Here is an 18772-nt window from a genome sequence, read left to right on the forward strand (position 1 = left end):
AATGGATCTAGATAAGCCTTTATTGCTTCACCATCACATCAAAAGCCACACCACTCAAGGAGCAACTTCCACCTAAAGGATCTCAGTGCCTGAACTTCAAAGGTAAATGCCCAATTTTGTTCCAGAGAATTCTTGGCCATTTAGAAGTGAAGCTTATTCTAGTATTCCTGGACAGGAGTGGATCCAGGGAGGTCCTGTAACCAGTGTGTATCTTACTAGATAGCCAAGTTTTTCCACACAGCTATTTTTTAAACAACAGTAAGCTCTTTTTGGAGGGCCTGTCTTGGTTTTTCTGGAAGCAGATGCAGAAGAACTCAGCAGAAATCTCAAGAGCCATGCTGACAGTCTCCTTTAAATGACTATCAGTTTACCAGACCCCAGTTTCTACAACTACCACTCTGCCATACAATTCCTGTTTTTCTTTTCCTGTTACAGTAAGCAGCTTAAATCTCAACTGCATATAGTTACTTCTAGTTTATATTTGAAGATACGAGTAACCACACCTATTCAATGTGCCTATAAGCAGGTATTTCTCCCCTAAACCTGAGACCACATCTGCCTGTAGAAGCAAGACAACTCCTGAATACTTCTCATCTCTGGCCAACATTACTCAAGATAAAAAGCAGCAATGACAGATTTAGAAGAGGATACAGCAGTTTATGTGAGGGGAGGACAAAAGCAGCTTCACACACATGCATCTGGTAACTAAGTACTCCCTCTGTCATGTGACATCTTGACACATTGTCACTAAGTCTCACATTCCAGTTTCCATTTTTCTGTATTTGTTCAAATCGTAATTGTATGAAGTCACAGATTTCAAAACTGGTTTGTATTTAAATTACTTAAGCAACTGTTCAAAATTAACATATGGGTCTCCCATGGTAAGAACAGTCAAAAAATACTCGAAGCAGAGCCTGTTTTAATCAGGGTGTACTTACACCTCAGCAATTCTGCATTACTTCAATGTAATGTGACATCCACCACCACCCTCCTTTTCCTCTGTAGCTGGCCCTCTCCTTCAGGAGGGTGTGGTTATTGCTGCTTTGCTCTCTCCCCTCTCACCCTAGCTTCCCTCACTCAGGTTGGTGCTGCAGCCCAGCTTGGCTGTATACACAACAGTACCAGTACTACCTCCTCCAACAGCCCCACAGCACTTCCCATGCTGGCAAGGGGTGAGGTAGAGCAAACTAAAACATAGGATAGTGTACAAGTTGCACTATTGCTATTCATTGGCTTTCCAACTATCAACCTCTTCCTCCTAATTAAATTAACTGTAGGTTAGGGGAGTACTCATGACACCAGTGGTGCCATTGCTGCCACAGGGTGGTTGAAACAGCCGAAGCTTTATGTGAGCAGTATTTGAAGAGAACGTTTTAGCAAGCAACAGCTAATGTACTGAGGGTTCTCCAGGCTTAAGAGTTAAGCTCTCACCTTCACTGCACCACCTCTCCCACATCTTAGAGATACTAGGCATAAATTATTAGTCTCTACAGCTACTAACCTGGGCTTCAATGTAAGCTTTGCTAATTGTTTCAGATGCATTTTAAAATCTACAGCAACATTTCTTCAAGTCTGTGCTGAAAATGTGAAAACCACATCCAGATCACATTAATATGGAAACTTCCATCTGCAAAAAGGCAGGTCAGCTCACCCCAATTTTGCTTTGTTCCCAACCTCCTCTCCCCCAACTCTCCCCAAGGCCTCTTCCTGCAATTCTCCCCAAAGTAAGAGTGTCTACATGGAGTTATGTTGCTTTTGACTTTTAGAAGCTTTCATCAGAACACTTTCTCCTGAAATACCCAACTTTAATATAACAAAGCAATTACAGCTTGAAAAAGTGAGGTAAAATCTTCTACTGGTATGAACAGTGACAGTCGACAGGATCCCACTATTATGCTGATTATTTCTTGGAAAAGGTGACAATTTCCAGTAAGCAGCCTGTATCTTCTCTTGCAGGAACCTTTAAATCTGAAGGACATGCTCTTCAGACATATGACTGCCAAGTACATCAGGAAACCAGGACAGGGAAATGGAGCTTCCCAAATGGTGACTGCAGTTTAGTTAGCATTTCAGAAGGTAAAATTTTGTGACTGCAACTGGTATGAAACGTGCTTAATACGTGTGCATTTCTTCCAATGCTCCTGTGAGTGCAGCCGTTATACCAACAGTTAACAAAACACTAATAAAAGCCATTATCATTGATCAGTTGTATTGGTTTAATTTTGACTGTGACTTTACTATTTGAGCACACTCTGAAGTACAATGCAACTCAAAAGCCACACAAAGTCAGACCAACTGGATACCCATCCCCTTTTCCAGACTGACTTATTCACAAACACTGCAGTCAACCACTGAAAACATAATTGTTAACAATCGAGTTAAGCTGCTTCCCTTCCCTATCTATGAAATACCATTGTGATGTATCACTGCAGTTATAAAAGCCTTTTTTATACCTGTTTTATAAAACCAGATGTGTTTGTACTATTTGCATATAGATTTTGCAGAAGTGTCTCATGGAGAGTAGTCCTACAGTTTAGTGGCTTTTCTACTGCCTACGCTCTAGTCCACATTTTTGTTCATGGTTCTATCCTATAGGAGTTTTCAGTTTCTAACTTTGTGATTAGTCACAAACAAGCCAAGCAGCAAAGCCTCTGTACACAAGTGCCTAAGATAGTAGTAATTACATTTTAGACTGGGCAAGAATACAAGGCTTTGGCAAAAAACTAGATGCAGGATGTGGCTCTACTCCCATATGTTTTGGCTAGGAACTGTTTTACTTGCACATCCTTATTTCACTATTACTTCCTCTCTCACCTCTACATTAAATATAATTGGAAACTACCGGTTAGGACTGCTTGTGACTTGTGGTACCTTCCAATCTTCAGCTTTGCAGCACATGAGAATGAAGTGCATCGTTTATCTAACAACCTGTAGCTGAAAAACACAAAAGGCAGTATTATAGTGGCACACAGCAAAGGTTAAACCCCAATGGAACTAGTAGACTTGGAGAAACACAACCTGTTACTGAAACAAATGCTGCATGTCACTACACTCAAAACTGCAATTCTGAAACAGCAGCATTTAGAATTCAGAGTAAATGAAACCCTGAAACTATATTTATGTCCTTCCAACCCAATAAAGTGCATTTAATTGCAAAACATTACTATCAAGGACATGCACTTGAGAAGCATCTTTATCTCCCCAAGAATGGACATGAGCAGTAAACCTTGCAGCCCTGTAGATATACCATCAACTCTATTATTCTAGAGATAGGAAATACTTTCATAAAATGAAGATTACTCTGCAACATGACCAGGAGCAACAGTACCATCAAGAACTTTTCAGGAGATCTCACGATGTTGCTGCTTGCCAATTACACAGAAGTTACAGCTCTATCAAAGGCAGCCAGCTCCTGACCTCAAGCTAACTGCAATTAGTGCTTTCCTTTCTCTCCACTGAGCTAGAGTCCACAAGGACTGCTAGATACACCATACTTCTGAAATAGAGTGTTTCAGTGTCACAATTTTTGTCAGCAATTCAGGAAGTTCAATATCCTAGACAAATGCTGTTGGGATTACAGAAGCACAGTACCTCATTTTACTGGGCTACACATTGTAAAGCAAATTACTGAGGCATCTGAAGAAATACCCTACAGGAACTGAACATCCAAGAGGCCACTACTTCATAGTTAATAGGAAGACTGCCTTTCATACTCAACTGCCAGCAAAATTTGAGAACCAGACCTACCCCCCATCATGAAGCTTTAAGGTACATAAATGTGCACGATCCCTCCCCTCAAAGCAAGCCCCTTTATGATCTCCGTTTTCTCATACTTCCTCCATCTCCCATGATGCAGATGACAGTATTCTAGCCTGAAGCACTTCCACCACTCTCAACACCAATTTCAGTTAAGGAGACCCTACTGTTTTGCCATTACAATACTCAAACTACTGAAAAAAGATGTATCAATCAGAAAAAAAAAAAATCACTAAGGACAAGGTTCTAGGAAGTAAGGTACTTTGGAGTATTTAATAGATGACACTTTAAGCCTGTACAATGCAACAACATTGAACTCTTCTGCTTTTTGCCAATTTGAGAAACAGCTAATAGTCAATGCCACTTGATTAAAAAACATGCATCTGCCCCGGGGAAAGTTCAAAGCATTAGGAAGTTAAAAAGCACATACTCACTGATAAAGCATACACTGGACCACAAGGCAAAGTCCTACCAGCTCTGCAGAAGTTCTTAAAATTTTCTTCCCTTCACAACAAATCTGTAGTGTCTAAACTTGTCTGTGACCTTACTTGAATTCATTTGCATGTTCAGAAAACTGTTACAGAAAGAATCTTAAGATAGTCCCAGTCTAAGCTGACTCCCACTGTTGTGTCCCTCCATAAGTAATCTGGTTGCCATTCAAAGGTTTTCTACTGGGAGACATTCAGAAACAGGTCAAGTATCACAATGTTTATTGATAGATATAAGTATATAAAACCAGGGCATGAACATGTCTTGATAAATTAAGTAGATTTAATTTCAGTACTATAGAGGGGCCAATTCAAATTTCTCACCATGTCATGTTTCACACCCACGAAAACCTCTTCCAAAGGGCATCAAACCATCTTTTCAGCTGATCGGTTCTGTGCAAGTAAAAGGATTTAGAAGACTTGTGCACTTGCCCAGGCTCAAGGATATTAAAACCTAGCACATAAAGCCCATTACTAGAGGTAGAAATACAGGCAATATACTATTACGGCAACAACCATCGATTACAGTTAAGGATTCTCTGTAACAACCAAATGGATAATCAAATATTGCAACAACTCAAGTATTACACTGAGCAAAGTGCATTTCTACAGTATTCAGTGTTGCTATTCAGTTTCCTAACTTAAAAACAGCCTATGATAACTGGCAGCAAAGAAGACCCTTGCAACAGACTGCTTCTGCTCGAGAACTTATGATGTAATTATTGCATGCTGCTAATACACTGTGTTACCTAAACATTAAAGATACTCTAAAATATTTTTATTGTAGACTATTAAGACATACTACAAAAACCTTTTGCAGAAAATATCCTACTGACATACTTCTGCTTTAAATATTGTGAAACATTACAGCGGAATGAATTTTCGCAGTGGTTAGGTCAAATGCAGTTACATCATAGCAACAGTATGTTTGCACAATTTAAGGCTTTGGCTGGTTCTTTAGTCAGCTTCTTCTTCAGATTCTTCTTCTTCAGCAGTTTCCAACCAGGTTAACCATTGGTTTACCTACAAAGAATTGGTTTAAGGGAACACTAATTAATTCCCCACTATGTACACACTGGTGAAACACTGCTTCCCACCCTCAAATGATTTTAAAAATCTTGAAGTCAATTTGCTCTAAATGCAGGCCTCTGGTAAAATAAAAAAAAAAAAAAAGGAAGTTCATCTTTTGTCACTCCTTCTTAGTAGGGGAGTCCATGAAGTCTCTATGCATTAACAAGTCTTAAATACTTTGACAGTGTACAGAAGACAAATCTCTATTTCAACATCAGCAAATTTACCTGGAATAAAGCTTTGCCTTTCCCTGGAAACTCCTGAGTAATATCTTCTTTCCATGCCAAGAAGGCTTCTTCTTCAATGATCTCCATGTCATAGAAATGAACAAAGAAGCGCAACAACATGCCTGTGGAAGTGAATTTGAACTCTGTTAGCTTTGAAACCTTCTGAACAGCTTAACCAACTCCAAGAAACGTAGCAACAAGCCAGAAAGCCATACAGACACAAGCAAGCAGACACACACTGAATCTTAGCAAGATCTGATGCACATACCTTTTGGAAAGTTATTGTTGTAGCAGTGCACCTGGAGTGCATACAAAGCACTCACTTGCAGATCAACATGGTCATGGAGGAACTTCTGCATTACCGGCTTGAAGGAAAGCAGCAGTTGTTTTTCCTGCTCTAGCTGCTCTTTAGATGGAGCAGATGAAGAATCCGATTCGTCACTAGGTGGGTTTACTTCACTAGAAATATACTGCAAGAAACTGGACAAAAAGAAGTTCTGTAAACCAAGATGTAACATCTAGACAATGTTCTAAACCAGCAAGTACTCTCAAATTTAGTCTGCTATTACTAAAAATACTCTCCTGCTTGTATCAGCAGTTAGGTGCATACACAGTGGATTAGCACTGTGGTTTGACTACACCATGAAAATCCTAGCTTTGCTTCCCTTATGGCTCTAGAATTTTGGAAACAAATGCAAGTCTAGACTTTTCCTTCCTAAAGGAAGGCCAGAACACTTCCCACTGATGCAGGCCTGGAGACTTCCTTTACATATCAAATACAACAGCTGCTCAATACAGGGGAGGTTCACTCAGACCCATTTACTTTCCTGTGTACTAAATGCTTTTCCGCAGAGCTACATGTCAGCCTTTAGAGACCCAAGTGATTTACTTAAGTACATCAAGACACCATCTCACCTGGTCATCAATATATTCACAAATCCCTTATCTACATGAAGTTTGGGTGAAATGTTATCTTTAATCCACTTATAGATGGCTTGAGGGGATGGATCCGATTTTATTTGCTTTAGCAGTTCCTTCTCCAGTTTCAGAAGCGGGAACAAGAAACTAAGCCCCTTCCCTTCTAAGATCTCCAGCATGCGGTCCTTGTTCTGGTCAATTTCTGACAAGTAAACAAGACAGACACACTTAGGTCAAGCGCTAATGAAAAGATATACTCAATGGGTCATGGGTTTAACAACCTATTAAGAAACACCACTCCTAATAATTATGACACTATCATTATACTGAGTTGTATGAGTATATATACTGAGACTGAGTACATACATCATACTCATTATCAAAGTTATTTCACTTTGTATACTATTTCACTCTGGTGTAAAAAGCTAGTGAAAAACCATCCAGCATACTCATGACTATGAGGTGTCAGAAGAGCCATGTGGTAACTCTTACCTGGTAACATTTTCTGCATATTCACTTTGCTTTGTTGGAACAATTCTGTTAGCCATTCACGATCTTGTAACTTAGCTAACTGCTGAAGGCAAAGCAGAAAGAGAGGGAAATGGGTGCCACTTTCCAGTGGTTGAGCCAGTTCGGAAATGCTCACCAGTTCTGAAATAATGGCACGGGCTGCAAACTGTGCTAAGTAGGATTTCACCAATGGGATGTCCACCTCCAGTTTGGGACACTGGTCCAATACGTTCAGGAATGCCTAAGAAACAGTACACACACGCTGAAATTCTGAGGTAATTCTGTCCTTGTGCAAGTAATACTCTTACTACACAGGAGTTTCATGCTTCTCTTCTGCACTGAGTGACTTGCCAAGTAGTCCCCCTTCCCAGTTCCTGAAGTCCTGTATCTACATTCCTTCCCTTCATCATTTCTTATGCCCCTCATAGGTTTATACATTATGTCACCTTTCCGAACTTTTAAAGGATTTGCATGCTGCTTTTACGCAAGCTAAGCACCACGAACAGCCAAACGCAAGGACTGTGAGCCTACAAAACCACATTACCTGCATGAAGTTGTCACTTGTGGCTATTCCCTCCTGCTTGAGCAAGCTGATCAGTGTACTTGCTTTCTCTTTGTCTTCATCTGATCTATCTAGGGACTGAATGATTACTTTGCTCAACATCTCAGGAATGAAGTGCTTTGGAGCCCTCATTTCTCTTACAGTATTGACAGCATCATTAGCATTTCCATTGTTCAAATACTCAGTCACAACAGCTTCCTAGAAAAAGAGCACAGTTAAACCTTCATTTTTAAAGGCATATGTATACAATGCTTCAAGAAGCACCACTACCTACTTAACTTACAGTTTGTTTAAGTAGCTCTTCTTTAGAAGGAGGTGGTTTCTTGGTGGTCTTTGCAGGCTTTTCTTGTATAAGTGGGGGATTTGTTTTAAGACCAAGTTGAGGAGGCTGAAAAAGATACCAGAACTTGTTTCTTTCCAGTACATCTACCTATATTTATATAAAGTTTAAGAACACTAAGCTTTAAATGTCTGAAGCAATTAAATACAGCCACCAATACTAAGTAATTTTTATGTTTACCTGTCCCAAAGGTGGTGTCTGAGTGCGTGGTGGTTGAGCACTGGGAGGAATCATAGTTATCTGGGGCTGAAGCTTTGGCACTTGGCTTTTATTCATTAAAAAAGACTGAGCAGGTCTCAGGCTAATCTGTAAACAGACAAGTCAGAGAAAACCTCAAACTGTTTCAATTATTCTGACTAAGAATACACAACCATGGACAAAGTACCAACTGATCACACTGAAGCATGACTTTTCCATTTCTACAATGTTAACACTTGGATATAGATTAAGCCACATGTACTCACTTCCCCCAAAAGCACGACTTGATTTGTGTGCTTGGTGGAAGTTACTAGTATTTAGGTCCACTGGTGTACCTGGAATTGCTCCCTTTTAGATGCAGTATGTTAGACAGCCAAAAAACACACTTAACAGATCTGCTGATGCACTTTACAGCAAAGATAAAAACTCTACCAATTGCTCAGAAATCAGGATATGTCTAGTTAACAGTTAAAACAACAATGCAGTTTACTATGCATTTGGAATTTTGCCTATTAACCAAAAGAACAGAAGACAAAAAAAAAAATTTAGCCTGGTCCAGCATTTCAGGATTTATGAAGTTCAGGATTTTGTGAAGTTTTAATTATGTGTTGTTCTCAGTATGATGCATGGGAACTGATGTCAGAGTAGTATTCTTGGGGAGGTGTGGGGGAAGGAAGGGACACCCCAAGAAATTGCCCTCATATCTCAGTCTTGCTCATAGGACGCTGGATACCCCAAGGAAAATGAGGGGTAAGGTGAAAGAGAAAGGGACAAAGGAGGAGGAAGAGGAGGAGAAAGAGTTCCAGCATTAGTCCTCATAATAACGCGTCTTGCTATAATCATTGGGCAATATTGAAAATAATCTTTAAGTAATGTAGTCATGTCATGTACCTCATCTGCATTAAGCTGTCCTTTCTTAGAAAACCGAGGTGGCATATCCTTCGACTGTCCTTGTTGCTGGGATAAGAGTCCCTGATTCTGGTTATGGTAGAGCTGGCTTTGCCCCTATTTCAGAAAGGGAGATATAGAGAAAGAAGTGCAGATGATGGAGTGGCGTACATCATATGGTAAGTAGTACCAGAGGGACCAGAGGCACAAAGATTCTACTTGCCAGGAAGGGAGAAAGAAGGAGCAGGGGTGGTGGGAGAGTAGCATCTATCCCTAAAAACAGGGCTATCTTATTTAAAACACACCTTTCTGACCCACCAAAGCCACATGCACCTTTTCTTGCAGTAAAAAAAAAAAGTGTATTCCTTGAATCTCTTGCACAATTCTAAAAAGTGGTTTAGAATTTTTGTATCAGCTGAGCATCAGTTCTTAAATTCTGAGGAAGTCTCCCAACATAAGCAGACTATAATCCATAGCACACGCATCTGCAGAAGAGCTTCTAAACAAGCTGAAGTCATCCTGTGAACAACATCCTCCTTACCTGATTTTTCAGAAAAGATTTGCCTAGATCTCCAAACTGGGATTGAACAGAAGGCATGAGGTGACCCCCATGGCCATTGAAAAGTTGGTTGGAACGATGGCGTCCCATGGTGGGTGAAAATCTATCCTGAATAACCCCTGGACCAGTACCAATTCCGCTACCTGTATTATGGAGAGAAAAGACAATTTTAGGTCTTGTTAAGTGCAGCACACCCAGAGTCATCCCAAGCAGCCTTGCAGTTTGAGTGTACCTGGCATTTGTCCAAACATATCAGCAAGCCCTCCGAGTGGGTCCCTGTCAAGTTTCATCCTGGGTGGCATAAAGGGTCCCTCCAGAAAGAAGTCGCCTCTCATCCCTTGAGACATAGGAGCAGGAATAAAAACTCCCAGATCCTTTAAAACAGGAATTACCGTTTTGGTCAGTTTGGAGTAATGGTCCCTCACAGAAAGTCGAACTTTAACTCTGAACTATGGAAGTCCATTTGATTTTACTGTTACACTCTGCTGTGAGAGCCACTACTAAGTGCACAGCTTAAGTTTTGTGACATGGAGTAAGCAGCATAAGGATTCACCTTTAACTTGAGCAAAAGCTGAGCACAAGGACTTTATATGCAAACACTTACTTTTACTGCATCTTGACGGATTTGATTGATAGTCTTTGGTCCATTGTCAAGAAAAGCTTTGCGAGGAACCCAGTTGTGTTCTCTCAACTCCACAGTATCCTTGGAACATAATGAGTTATTAGAAAAATAGTCAAGACAACATTGCAGAAAGAATAAAAATAGGAAATAGTAAACTGTATTATCATCCTACCTGCAGCAGGAAACGAATCCTTGCTGGCAATTCCTTACTTGACATCAAGGAGCGCATACGGGCAAAGTACTGATCCATTAAGGACTGGAGGAACAGAAATGAGGCTACAAGTGAGGACTAATTCTATCAATGTCTTGAGTATTTTCAAGACATGTGACCACATTCAAGACATCCAACATAAAATATAACAAACTGCGCTCAGGAACTCAGAGTAGGAGTTCCTCAGCAAATCTCTTCAGTCAATATTTAGAGGACAACATTCTCACTTTCATTACTTCCCAATGAACCTAACTGCATTTTGGAAAGACATTTAAAACCATTTCAAAGATCAGCTCTTTTTGCAATCAAGAGATTTGATGCAGGAGCAGTACTTGGCACTCCTGTTCTCTGGAATTCAGAGCTCGGTTTACACTTAAAACACTGAATAAAGTTCAGACAATTGCAAGTCTTTGCCATAGAATTTAACTGGTTAAATGACTGACTGAAGTGGATATACACATACCTTGGCTTTTGCATGGTCTAATCTAGGTCCCACTGTCCTCATTATCTGACAGAGGCACTCCAAATCCTCCCCCATATCTTTGAGTTGGACTCTCTTCTTCTTTTCCAAAAGCTGAAACATTAAAGGGGAATTAGGTATTTCACTGTATTATAAATGAGAATTTATAATGATTGACAAATTTCTATACAAGCACTGGCAAAAAAATGTCTTGTTTTGACATTAAATGGACTTGAAAACCAATTTTCAAGAACCGATACTGAAGTACTTTTAAGTGCTTATGCTTTTAAGTGGCTGCAGTGCTTCTGTACAGAGCAAGCTACATCTTTACTTGGAGACAATTCCCATGACTGAACAAAGACTACTTTACCTTCTATTCACACCACCAGACTACTTCAAACAGCAGGGAGTAGACAACTGATAGAAAATATTTTTGCAGTGTTTTATGCTCCAAAACTCCCAAAGCAACATAGACATTACATTTCTTTTTTTGCTTGATCTGAATACTCACTGTTTTGATGCACTTATGAAGGATAGATTCATGAATAAGATCAAGCTTGCCAAGTTCTCCAATGAATTTGATGTTCCCCAGCATCTTAATCTTGGCAATGGCTCTCTGTTCCTCCTCCTCAGGGAGGAGGGGACCATCATGCTTATCATAGACTGGAAAACAAAGAAGCCTGTTTAACGCAGCTTTGGAAAGACAAGATCAATTAATTCTGTATTAGAATGGTTTTAAAACTTACTATCAACATTTCTGGTTCGGTTTTCAAATTCATCTTGAAGTTTAGATATTAGGAGGCGTCTGAATGTCTAAAAAGAGAGAACAAAGAAAGCAATTAAGTTAATCACTGCAACCACACATACTAGCAAGATTTATCATTCCAGATTGAAAGGTGAACTCACTGTGCTTTGCTTCTGTCCTGGATGACTCTCTGCTGATGGGCCATCAAAGTTGGGTGCATCTTCTGCCAGTCGCAGACATAGTTGAGCATACAGTGAACTATACTTAGGCTCTTCAAGGGCTTTGTCTACGATCTAAATAAACATAAGGTAGCATGTAGGCAGATGTAGCAGGATGCAAATTAACATTAGCTAAGTGAGCTGCAAGACACACAAGGGAATATTACCACTCTGCATGATCTAGAACATCTGATTTTGCTATTTCAAACACACAGAAATAATGGACTCTGCTTTAACATTACTCTTAATGCTGAAGCAAAAGATAAAAGCCACACCACAAGCTTCTATAATGCTCAGCCAACAAATGGCACAAATTTAAAGTTATCATCAGGAACAAAGTTTTTCCCAATCCGAGTTTAAACACAGTAACATGACAGTTAGACTACCAAGAGATCAACTGTGATAGCTATTCAAAGACCATTGGGCTTCATCAGGGAAAAAGAAAGAGGAATGGAGGAGGGGGGAGGGCAGGGAATTAAGACTGCTAGCTAGCACCTCAGATGACCCCCCAAAAAAATCCCCACACCAATCCACCCCCCCCACCGGCCCACCCCCAACCCCAGCAAAACAAATGAACAACAACAACAACAAAAAAAAACCCCATCCAATCATGTTTGGTGACTCTTGAGACTGCTGAAACAGTAAGTTAGAGCATTAAGTCCACCTCCTCGAAGCATATCCTTTTTACACAAAAAGCAGGTGTGATACTCTTGTATACTCAGGTTATTAACATTAGCAATATTACTTCTGGATCTCAAGACTAGCCAATCTCCATTTTTTAACATGCAACGAAAGTGCAGTTAAAAGAAATGCAACCATCTTACCAGCAGTATGACCCCTTTTAGGATGAGCTTAGATTCTACACCCACATTGAGGAGCTCAAGGCATAGCTTGTCAAACTTTTCAGGAGTAAGCTTATTTAGTATGCTAAAGAGGAGCAAACAAAAAAATTTACATTACAGATATTATCAGCATGCTACAAACACTAGACTGAAGCTTAGTTTTATTTCTTCAGTCTATGTAAGACATTGTAGTGCAGTTCCCCCCCCCCCCCCCCTTTTTTTAGATATGATATCTTTATAGTGTAAAGTATTACTAAAAAGACTAATCCTCTCAAGATTTACTTCACACGTGTTTGCTGCTGGGTGGCCTATTAAATTCTGCCTTCTTCTTTCCAAAGAAGACCACATACTCACCCCACACCCACCCCAGAACTCAAGACTCGGACGTCTTCCTTTAAACCAGCCCATTGATTAGATGTATACTGCTAAGGAAAAGAGTTAGAACAATAATCTTAGGGAACTTACCCTCTTACTTTCCTGAAGATTGCATCATGTCGTTCTTTGTCATTTGCGGAGTCGTCATCTCGTCTAGTGCTTCGTGAAGGAATCCATTTCTGAGCGTTTTGCCCTGGGGTTTTCCCCAGGAACTCGCTGTGAAATTTTTAATATGATTGTCAAACAAAAACAATTTGAAGAACTGGCTTTCTAGTCTTTCAATATTGCTTTACTCTAATTCCATTGCTAGCTTTGTTAAGAGCATGCACTTACAAATACTGCAACATCTGCTGCATAGTATTGCCTCAACAACAATAATAAACCACAGAAAACCCTCTAAAGTGAAATGCATGGAAAAGCCTCAGCACCTGGTATCACTCATGACACACACTTTCAACAGATGTTATCCTGCCACAGACTACAGAACATTAAGACGTCATGTAGTCCTTAGATATTCCCCGTAGAACTCTGAAAAGACTTAATTTTCAACTCAGCATTCACCATCAAGCAGTCTCTGCTTTTAAAATCATGCCAAATCAAAAAGCAAGATGATATACCTGTTGCTGGCAGTCTTGGGATAGTGCTGAGGTGCACCCCTACCACCTCCTCCGCCTGAAGAAGCACTGTTAAAAGCCACCATGAAATCTTGCATGAGTTCATATTACCAAAGTTTTCAATTACATGTCACTTTCAGTATAAACCTAAGATAAATTTAAATTCTCCCCAAATAACAGTGCCCACTACTAAGTGTCCTCAAACAAAACAAAAATGCACTAGTACCTGAAACGAGAAGCACCCCCTTCTGCAATCGCACTCTCCACTTTGGCGGCTTGACAACGAAGAAACTTCAAAAGAATAAAATTAAATTGACGGGGTGGGGAAAAACAAAACCTAGAAAGACAAATCAAGCGTTTATATTATAGCTGTTTTACCACCATCCATAATATCGACCTTACAATAAAAATACAAACTTAGAGAAGCAGAGCCCTCAAAGCACTAAGCTTCACAAAACGCATAAAGCTCTTGCTTGTGCGGTACTTGCGATATTCACAGAAAGGCCAGTTTCATCATTACAGCCATGTTCACCAACGAGGGTGAGGGCGCAGAGCTAATGGACTCACAGACTGAGAAAGTAAGTGCCTCGAATTCACCCTGTCAACCCCCCAAAGGCACTTGCAGAAAAGAACTAAAGTGGGGTGTTTTTTTTTTTTCCCTTGCTAGTACAATTAAATGAATCCTTTATTGCCATGCTTTACAAACTGACTGTGGCATCACGAAGTAGTCAATTTTCAAAGTGAGAAGTTCCAGACCACAAAATACACACTATAGATAGCAAGAGCGATGCATTCTACACCCAAGTCCAAATGGCCGATTATGTCACTAAATAATGAAAAAAATATTACCCCTCCCCACGTCAGATTTCAGCTTGCAAGACAGCAGCAGGCATCAAACTTTCACTGCCCTGGTCACGCTGCAGAAAGCGAGTCACGGGGATAGAAACTCCCGAGAATCACATAAAAAAATCCCACAGGCATTTTCAGCCTCCATCCCAGATCTGCTCCGACACACTATACACCGAACACAGAGTCATCTCCTCGAAAAACCTGCCGGAGAAACCGCCCGCGCGAGCACGAGGGACGGCTCTCAACATGGCGGCCACCGAACAAAAGGGCTGCGGGAGCGGGAAGAGCGCCCCCCGCAGGAGGCAGTCGCCTCGCTGCCGCATGGAACTGGCGGCTCCGGGCGCACCGAGCCGCCCCCCCCCTTCCCCCACCAGGCGCCGCCCGTTCCCCGGCTCAGGCGCCGTCAGGAGCCCAGCCGGCTCTTTGTTCTCCGCGAAGGAGGGGAGCGGGCTCAGCTCGCCCGCCACTGGCGGCACCCGCCTCGGTCAGCCCGGAAAAAGGAGGGGAAGGCAGCAGCCGGTATCGCCCCCCCCGCATCACCACCCCCGCTCAAGCAGCGCCTTTACGTTACTCGCCGCCTAAGTCTGAACAGGAAACATGGGCGAGGCTGCTGCCGGCAGACACGGCTTCTCCAGTAGTCTGCTTTCCCACCAACGAGAAACACAAACACAAGTAAATAAAAAGTAAATATATATATATAAAAATATATATATTCTTTCACCACCGGCTCTTGCATACGAACTTGCTCCTCCGCAGTCCCCTCTTCCCCCAACACCTACTCTGAAAGGTCTTAAGACGGCAGCCAGCTACTCAGCTACCCCCCTTCAAGGGCAAACCGCTCGGGCACCGGTACCGCCGAAGACCTCAGCCAGGGACTAGGATGGGGCAACTGATCCGATCCCCCGAAAAGCAGAGCTTCCAACTGGCATGCCACGACCCGACCCCACCTCTGCCGCTGCAAATATACAGGCTCCAACCTTAAACGTTTCGACTCAGCTTCCCCTCCGCACTTAGCGAGGGCTGCCGATCTTCTTTACATTTTCGCTTAGCACCCGCGGTAACCCAACGGTGGCAAGCACAAGCGCCCACCAACCCAAGCCGCCATTTTGTGCGGAAGAAAGCGAGAAGAAGCCGGCGAGAAAATGGCGGCCGCTTAGGGCAGCCGCCATTTTAAGCGGCAGCTGCAACAGTACCCGTCCCCTCCCGGCCCCAGATGATTCTTCCACTCGCGCATTTCTCACCTTCTCTAAGGCCTTGTCAGCTTCCCCGGGTCCCGGCGGCTACCAAGGGCAGGGGAAAAGGCAAGAGAGGGGGGGGAGGGGAAGGGAGCCGGGGACCGGGGCTGGGGAGGGGAAGGGGGGAGCGCGCGAGACAGGGCGAGCCTCCGAGTCACCACAGCAGGAGCAGCAACAGCACAACGCTTCCCTCTACCACCTCCATAGAGAGCCGGCTCGCTGCCGCGTCTAAGGCGCACTGAGCCAGCCCCACTAACTTTATTACCGTTCACGCAACCTACCCCACCTTCCTCTACCACGCACCAATCGCCGCTAAGGGCTCCGCCCGTCTTGCCAATCAGAACCGAGAGAGGGGGTGGCCTTAACGCCCAAATGGGCAGAGGAGGAAGGAAGTTTGGTTGAACTGTACCGTCGCCGCAGTGCAGCATCCGTATTCGTGAAAGCCATTACGCCACGTTGTTGGCGACAGGGTCTAGAAGGGAAGGGAAACTTGCGCAAGTGGCGTAGCCGCTTAATGGCGGCAGCTTGGATGCGTCTTGCATTTGCTGTTAGGTCGTGTGCTTCAGCCGTCAGAGAGCCCCACTTTTAGAGGCCTAGAGTGTGAGTTACAGTTCTGTCACGTTCACAGAAGGCTAGTTTAATATATATCTATTCTGAGAAGTTTTTTTTGGCTTGGGGTTTGGTTTTGGTTTGGTTTTGTTTTGTGGTTTTTTTTTTTAATTGTAAATTTATTTAAGCTTAGGTTTTCCCTCAGTCAGACCACATTTCAAATTTGGTCGAGGTAAGAATTTAGCGGATTGTCGACTATAGTCCTGAGCTTGCAATCAGATCCAAAGGAGGAGACTTGCCATTTGAGATCTTAGAGCCTGTCGATATGGATCCAATTTCAGGTTTGCTTTCTGGATTTGGAAACTATTTCTATCTCTGCATGTGCTTTTGGCTGGTAATTGGCCTGTCCATGGCAGGGCATCCTGCAGGCAACTCGTGGACAACCAGGATTCTGTAGAGTCATTTTTATGTATTTATCATGCTAAACATGCAGCTGGTGGGATTTTTTTTGGTCTTGCTCAGTGAAAACAAAGATGGCCAGGCTTTATGCTATAGGTATAAGCTTGAGTCTTGGGAGATTTCCAGAGATTTCTCAATGTGAGGTTTTATTCTTTTAACAGTAAGGTCTCAGTTCTAGATTGTCAGTGAGGTAGCGGCTACCTGGACTTGCCAAAGATTCAGACTTACTTGCCCTAGATGGGGCAGGACAGAAAACAAGAGTTAAGTAAACCTTGCAACAAACTTCACAAACATCCACATCTGCTTTGTTCTCACACATGCCTTCCGCTTTTGGTTTGTATGACTCATAATTCAGATGACTGGGAGAAAGTGATCCAGGTAGTAACTCTTGAACCATATACACAGTAAGTCCAAACAAACGATATTGCAGAACTTGAACTTCCCAGAGCCAGCCTTATTCCTAATGCTTTCAGCACACTGTGCCACAATGTCCCAAGGATTATATAAGACCTAAAGGGTGCTGTCATGCAGGAGTTCTTGTGTTGCATCTTATCTGGGGTGAAGGTTGTTCAAGGTAGGTTTCCATATCGCATACCCATAAGCGTTAAGGACAGTTTACTTATCAGATTATGTTACAGGAAATCTTGAATAAACTACCTGAAAGTAAGTTTTGAGCATGTATATGTTGCATAAGGGTGAACATAACTCTGACAGGTACTTGTCATACCAGAATTTTTATGTAATGACGCTTTCCTGCATTTAACCATAGTCATATTACTGCAAAAGCTTGGACCTTGGATGTGAATCTGCAAGAACAGAACTGTCTGGGTATCAGTCGAAATCAGTGGAATCTGGTTTGAAAGATGGGGTCAGTAGGCACAGAGAAAGCAGCAAAGTCAAGATTTAAACCAATATTAAACCCGGTTAATATTATTGAACAAAACATTCTCAGTGTAATAAATTAGTAAAAATACTTGTAAATCTTAAAACCAGAAGTGACAGTAAGGATTTTGTTTTGCACTGGATTGCAGAGTAATCTCATAAAGTATTTCCAGCATAAGCATTCCAACACTGTTTGAGTTAGAGACCCCATGAGTGAAAATCAAGGAGAATTTATCTTTTTTTTTTTTTTTCGTGGGGTGGGTGGGAGGGGACATGAGAGAATAGAAAACCTGCAAAACATGGTAGGTACATATTGACAGACCAGAGTACCATCTTCTTTGTTTGAAAGCATACTATAAAATACTTATTACCATAACAACAGAAACAACCACCAACATTTGTTCAATAAGAGAATAGCAGCAAATGATCACTGTTTTCTTAAAACTGTGATTGTTTTTTTAGGACTCAGTCCTGCATCAGCAGGATATATGCTGTTCTGCATCTCACACTGACTTTGGCATGTGGGAGCCTAAGAAGCTTCAGTGCTTGGCTTCACATAGCTTTCCTGCACATCTGTGTCATGCTTTGTCAGCCTCAGACCGGCTGTACTAGTACAATTGATGAAGGCAATGATCTGTAGTATAGAGGTAAAAAAAGATTGTGAAATAACTTCTATTTTATACATTTCGCCTGCTTTTTATATTCCATGAACTAATGTGGAAGACACCATTATTCATGTCTGAAAATGCAGCAGCCCAATTGTTCATATGATTATTCAGTAACAAATTTACCTAAAGAATCTTATTCAATGTCTCCTTGATTTATAAAATAATTAAAAAAATCAGCAAATGGCATTTAATAGCTGTCAGTTTCAGTATCACTTTGCATCCATCCGTCACCTTAGTGTCCACTCCCTCTTTTTCCCCTTTCTTCTAGTTGCCCTGAACACCAGTGATGCTTTAATTCAAATAAGGTGTTTTACAACTGACATAGTGGTAGTTCTGGATTTGTTTCTACAAGTCTGAACTTGCAGAATCTAAGCATAATTCCAACTTGATTGCACTGCCACTGGTTATTTGGAGGACAAAGGTTGTCTGTGAAGTGTCGTGAGGAACCTGCTGTGTTGCAGACTGTGTGGCACAGATGTAGGAGCTGCTGGCACAGATGCAGGAGTTGCTACCACAGATGCAGCCT

The 18772-nt window shown here is 41.8% G+C and overlaps 1 protein-coding gene, 1 long non-coding RNA gene and 1 other non-coding gene across 3 annotated transcripts; 1 reads left to right on the plus strand and 2 right to left on the minus strand.

Moving 5' to 3' along the window:
- Window positions 1-4081: 4081 nt before the first annotated feature.
- On the minus strand, window positions 4082-16116 carry EIF4G2 (eukaryotic translation initiation factor 4 gamma 2). Its single transcript, XM_062620113.1, has 23 exons — window positions 15970-16116; window positions 15695-15733; window positions 13831-13895; window positions 13608-13673; window positions 13081-13206; window positions 12598-12700; window positions 11717-11848; window positions 11557-11623; window positions 11322-11473; window positions 10814-10924; window positions 10312-10395; window positions 10122-10220; window positions 9750-9891; window positions 9500-9660; window positions 8962-9075; window positions 8053-8178; window positions 7816-7920; window positions 7515-7730; window positions 6953-7211; window positions 6458-6662; window positions 5811-6022; window positions 5543-5664; window positions 4082-5267 (listed from the first exon to the last, which is right to left on the minus strand). Exons 1-23 carry the CDS (start codon window positions 16114-16116, stop codon window positions 5202-5204), a joined length of 2919 nt encoding a protein of 972 aa, XP_062476097.1. The 3' UTR covers window positions 4082-5201.
- LOC134164516 (small nucleolar RNA SNORD97) lies at window positions 8763-8920 on the minus strand. The gene has a single exon (XR_009965177.1). It is a non-coding gene; the product is annotated as a small nucleolar RNA SNORD97 (small nucleolar RNA).
- A 274-nt stretch (window positions 16117-16390) lies between the features above and the next one.
- On the plus strand, window positions 16391-17685 carry LOC134164437 (uncharacterized). Its single transcript, XR_009965142.1, has 2 exons — window positions 16391-17359; window positions 17466-17685. It is a non-coding gene; the product is annotated as an uncharacterized LOC134164437 (long non-coding RNA).
- Window positions 17686-18772: the final 1087 nt, after the last annotated feature.

The sequence above is a fragment of the Pezoporus occidentalis genome, unplaced genomic scaffold, assembly GCF_034315485.1.
Source record: "Pezoporus occidentalis ecotype Australia unplaced genomic scaffold, CSIRO_AGI_Poc_V1 ctg22, whole genome shotgun sequence".
Lineage (NCBI taxonomy): Eukaryota > Metazoa > Chordata > Aves > Psittaciformes > Psittacidae > Pezoporus > Pezoporus occidentalis.

What these genes read in the sequence shown, in the direction of transcription:
- EIF4G2 (XM_062620113.1), bottom strand. Translation starts at nt 16,116, where the DNA reads ATGCTGCACTGCGGCGACGGTACAGTTCAACCAAACTTCCTTCCTCCT. An exon ending in TAAAAGGGGTCATACTGCTG is followed by an intron (nt 11,849 to 12,597) that starts GTAAGATGGTTG and finishes ATGTTTATTTAG; the next exon opens with ATCGTAGACAAAGCCCTTGA. An exon ending in GACAGCTTAATGCAGATGAG is followed by an intron (nt 8,179 to 8,961) that starts GTACATGACATG and finishes GTCTGTTTACAG; the next exon opens with ATTAGCCTGAGACCTGCTCA.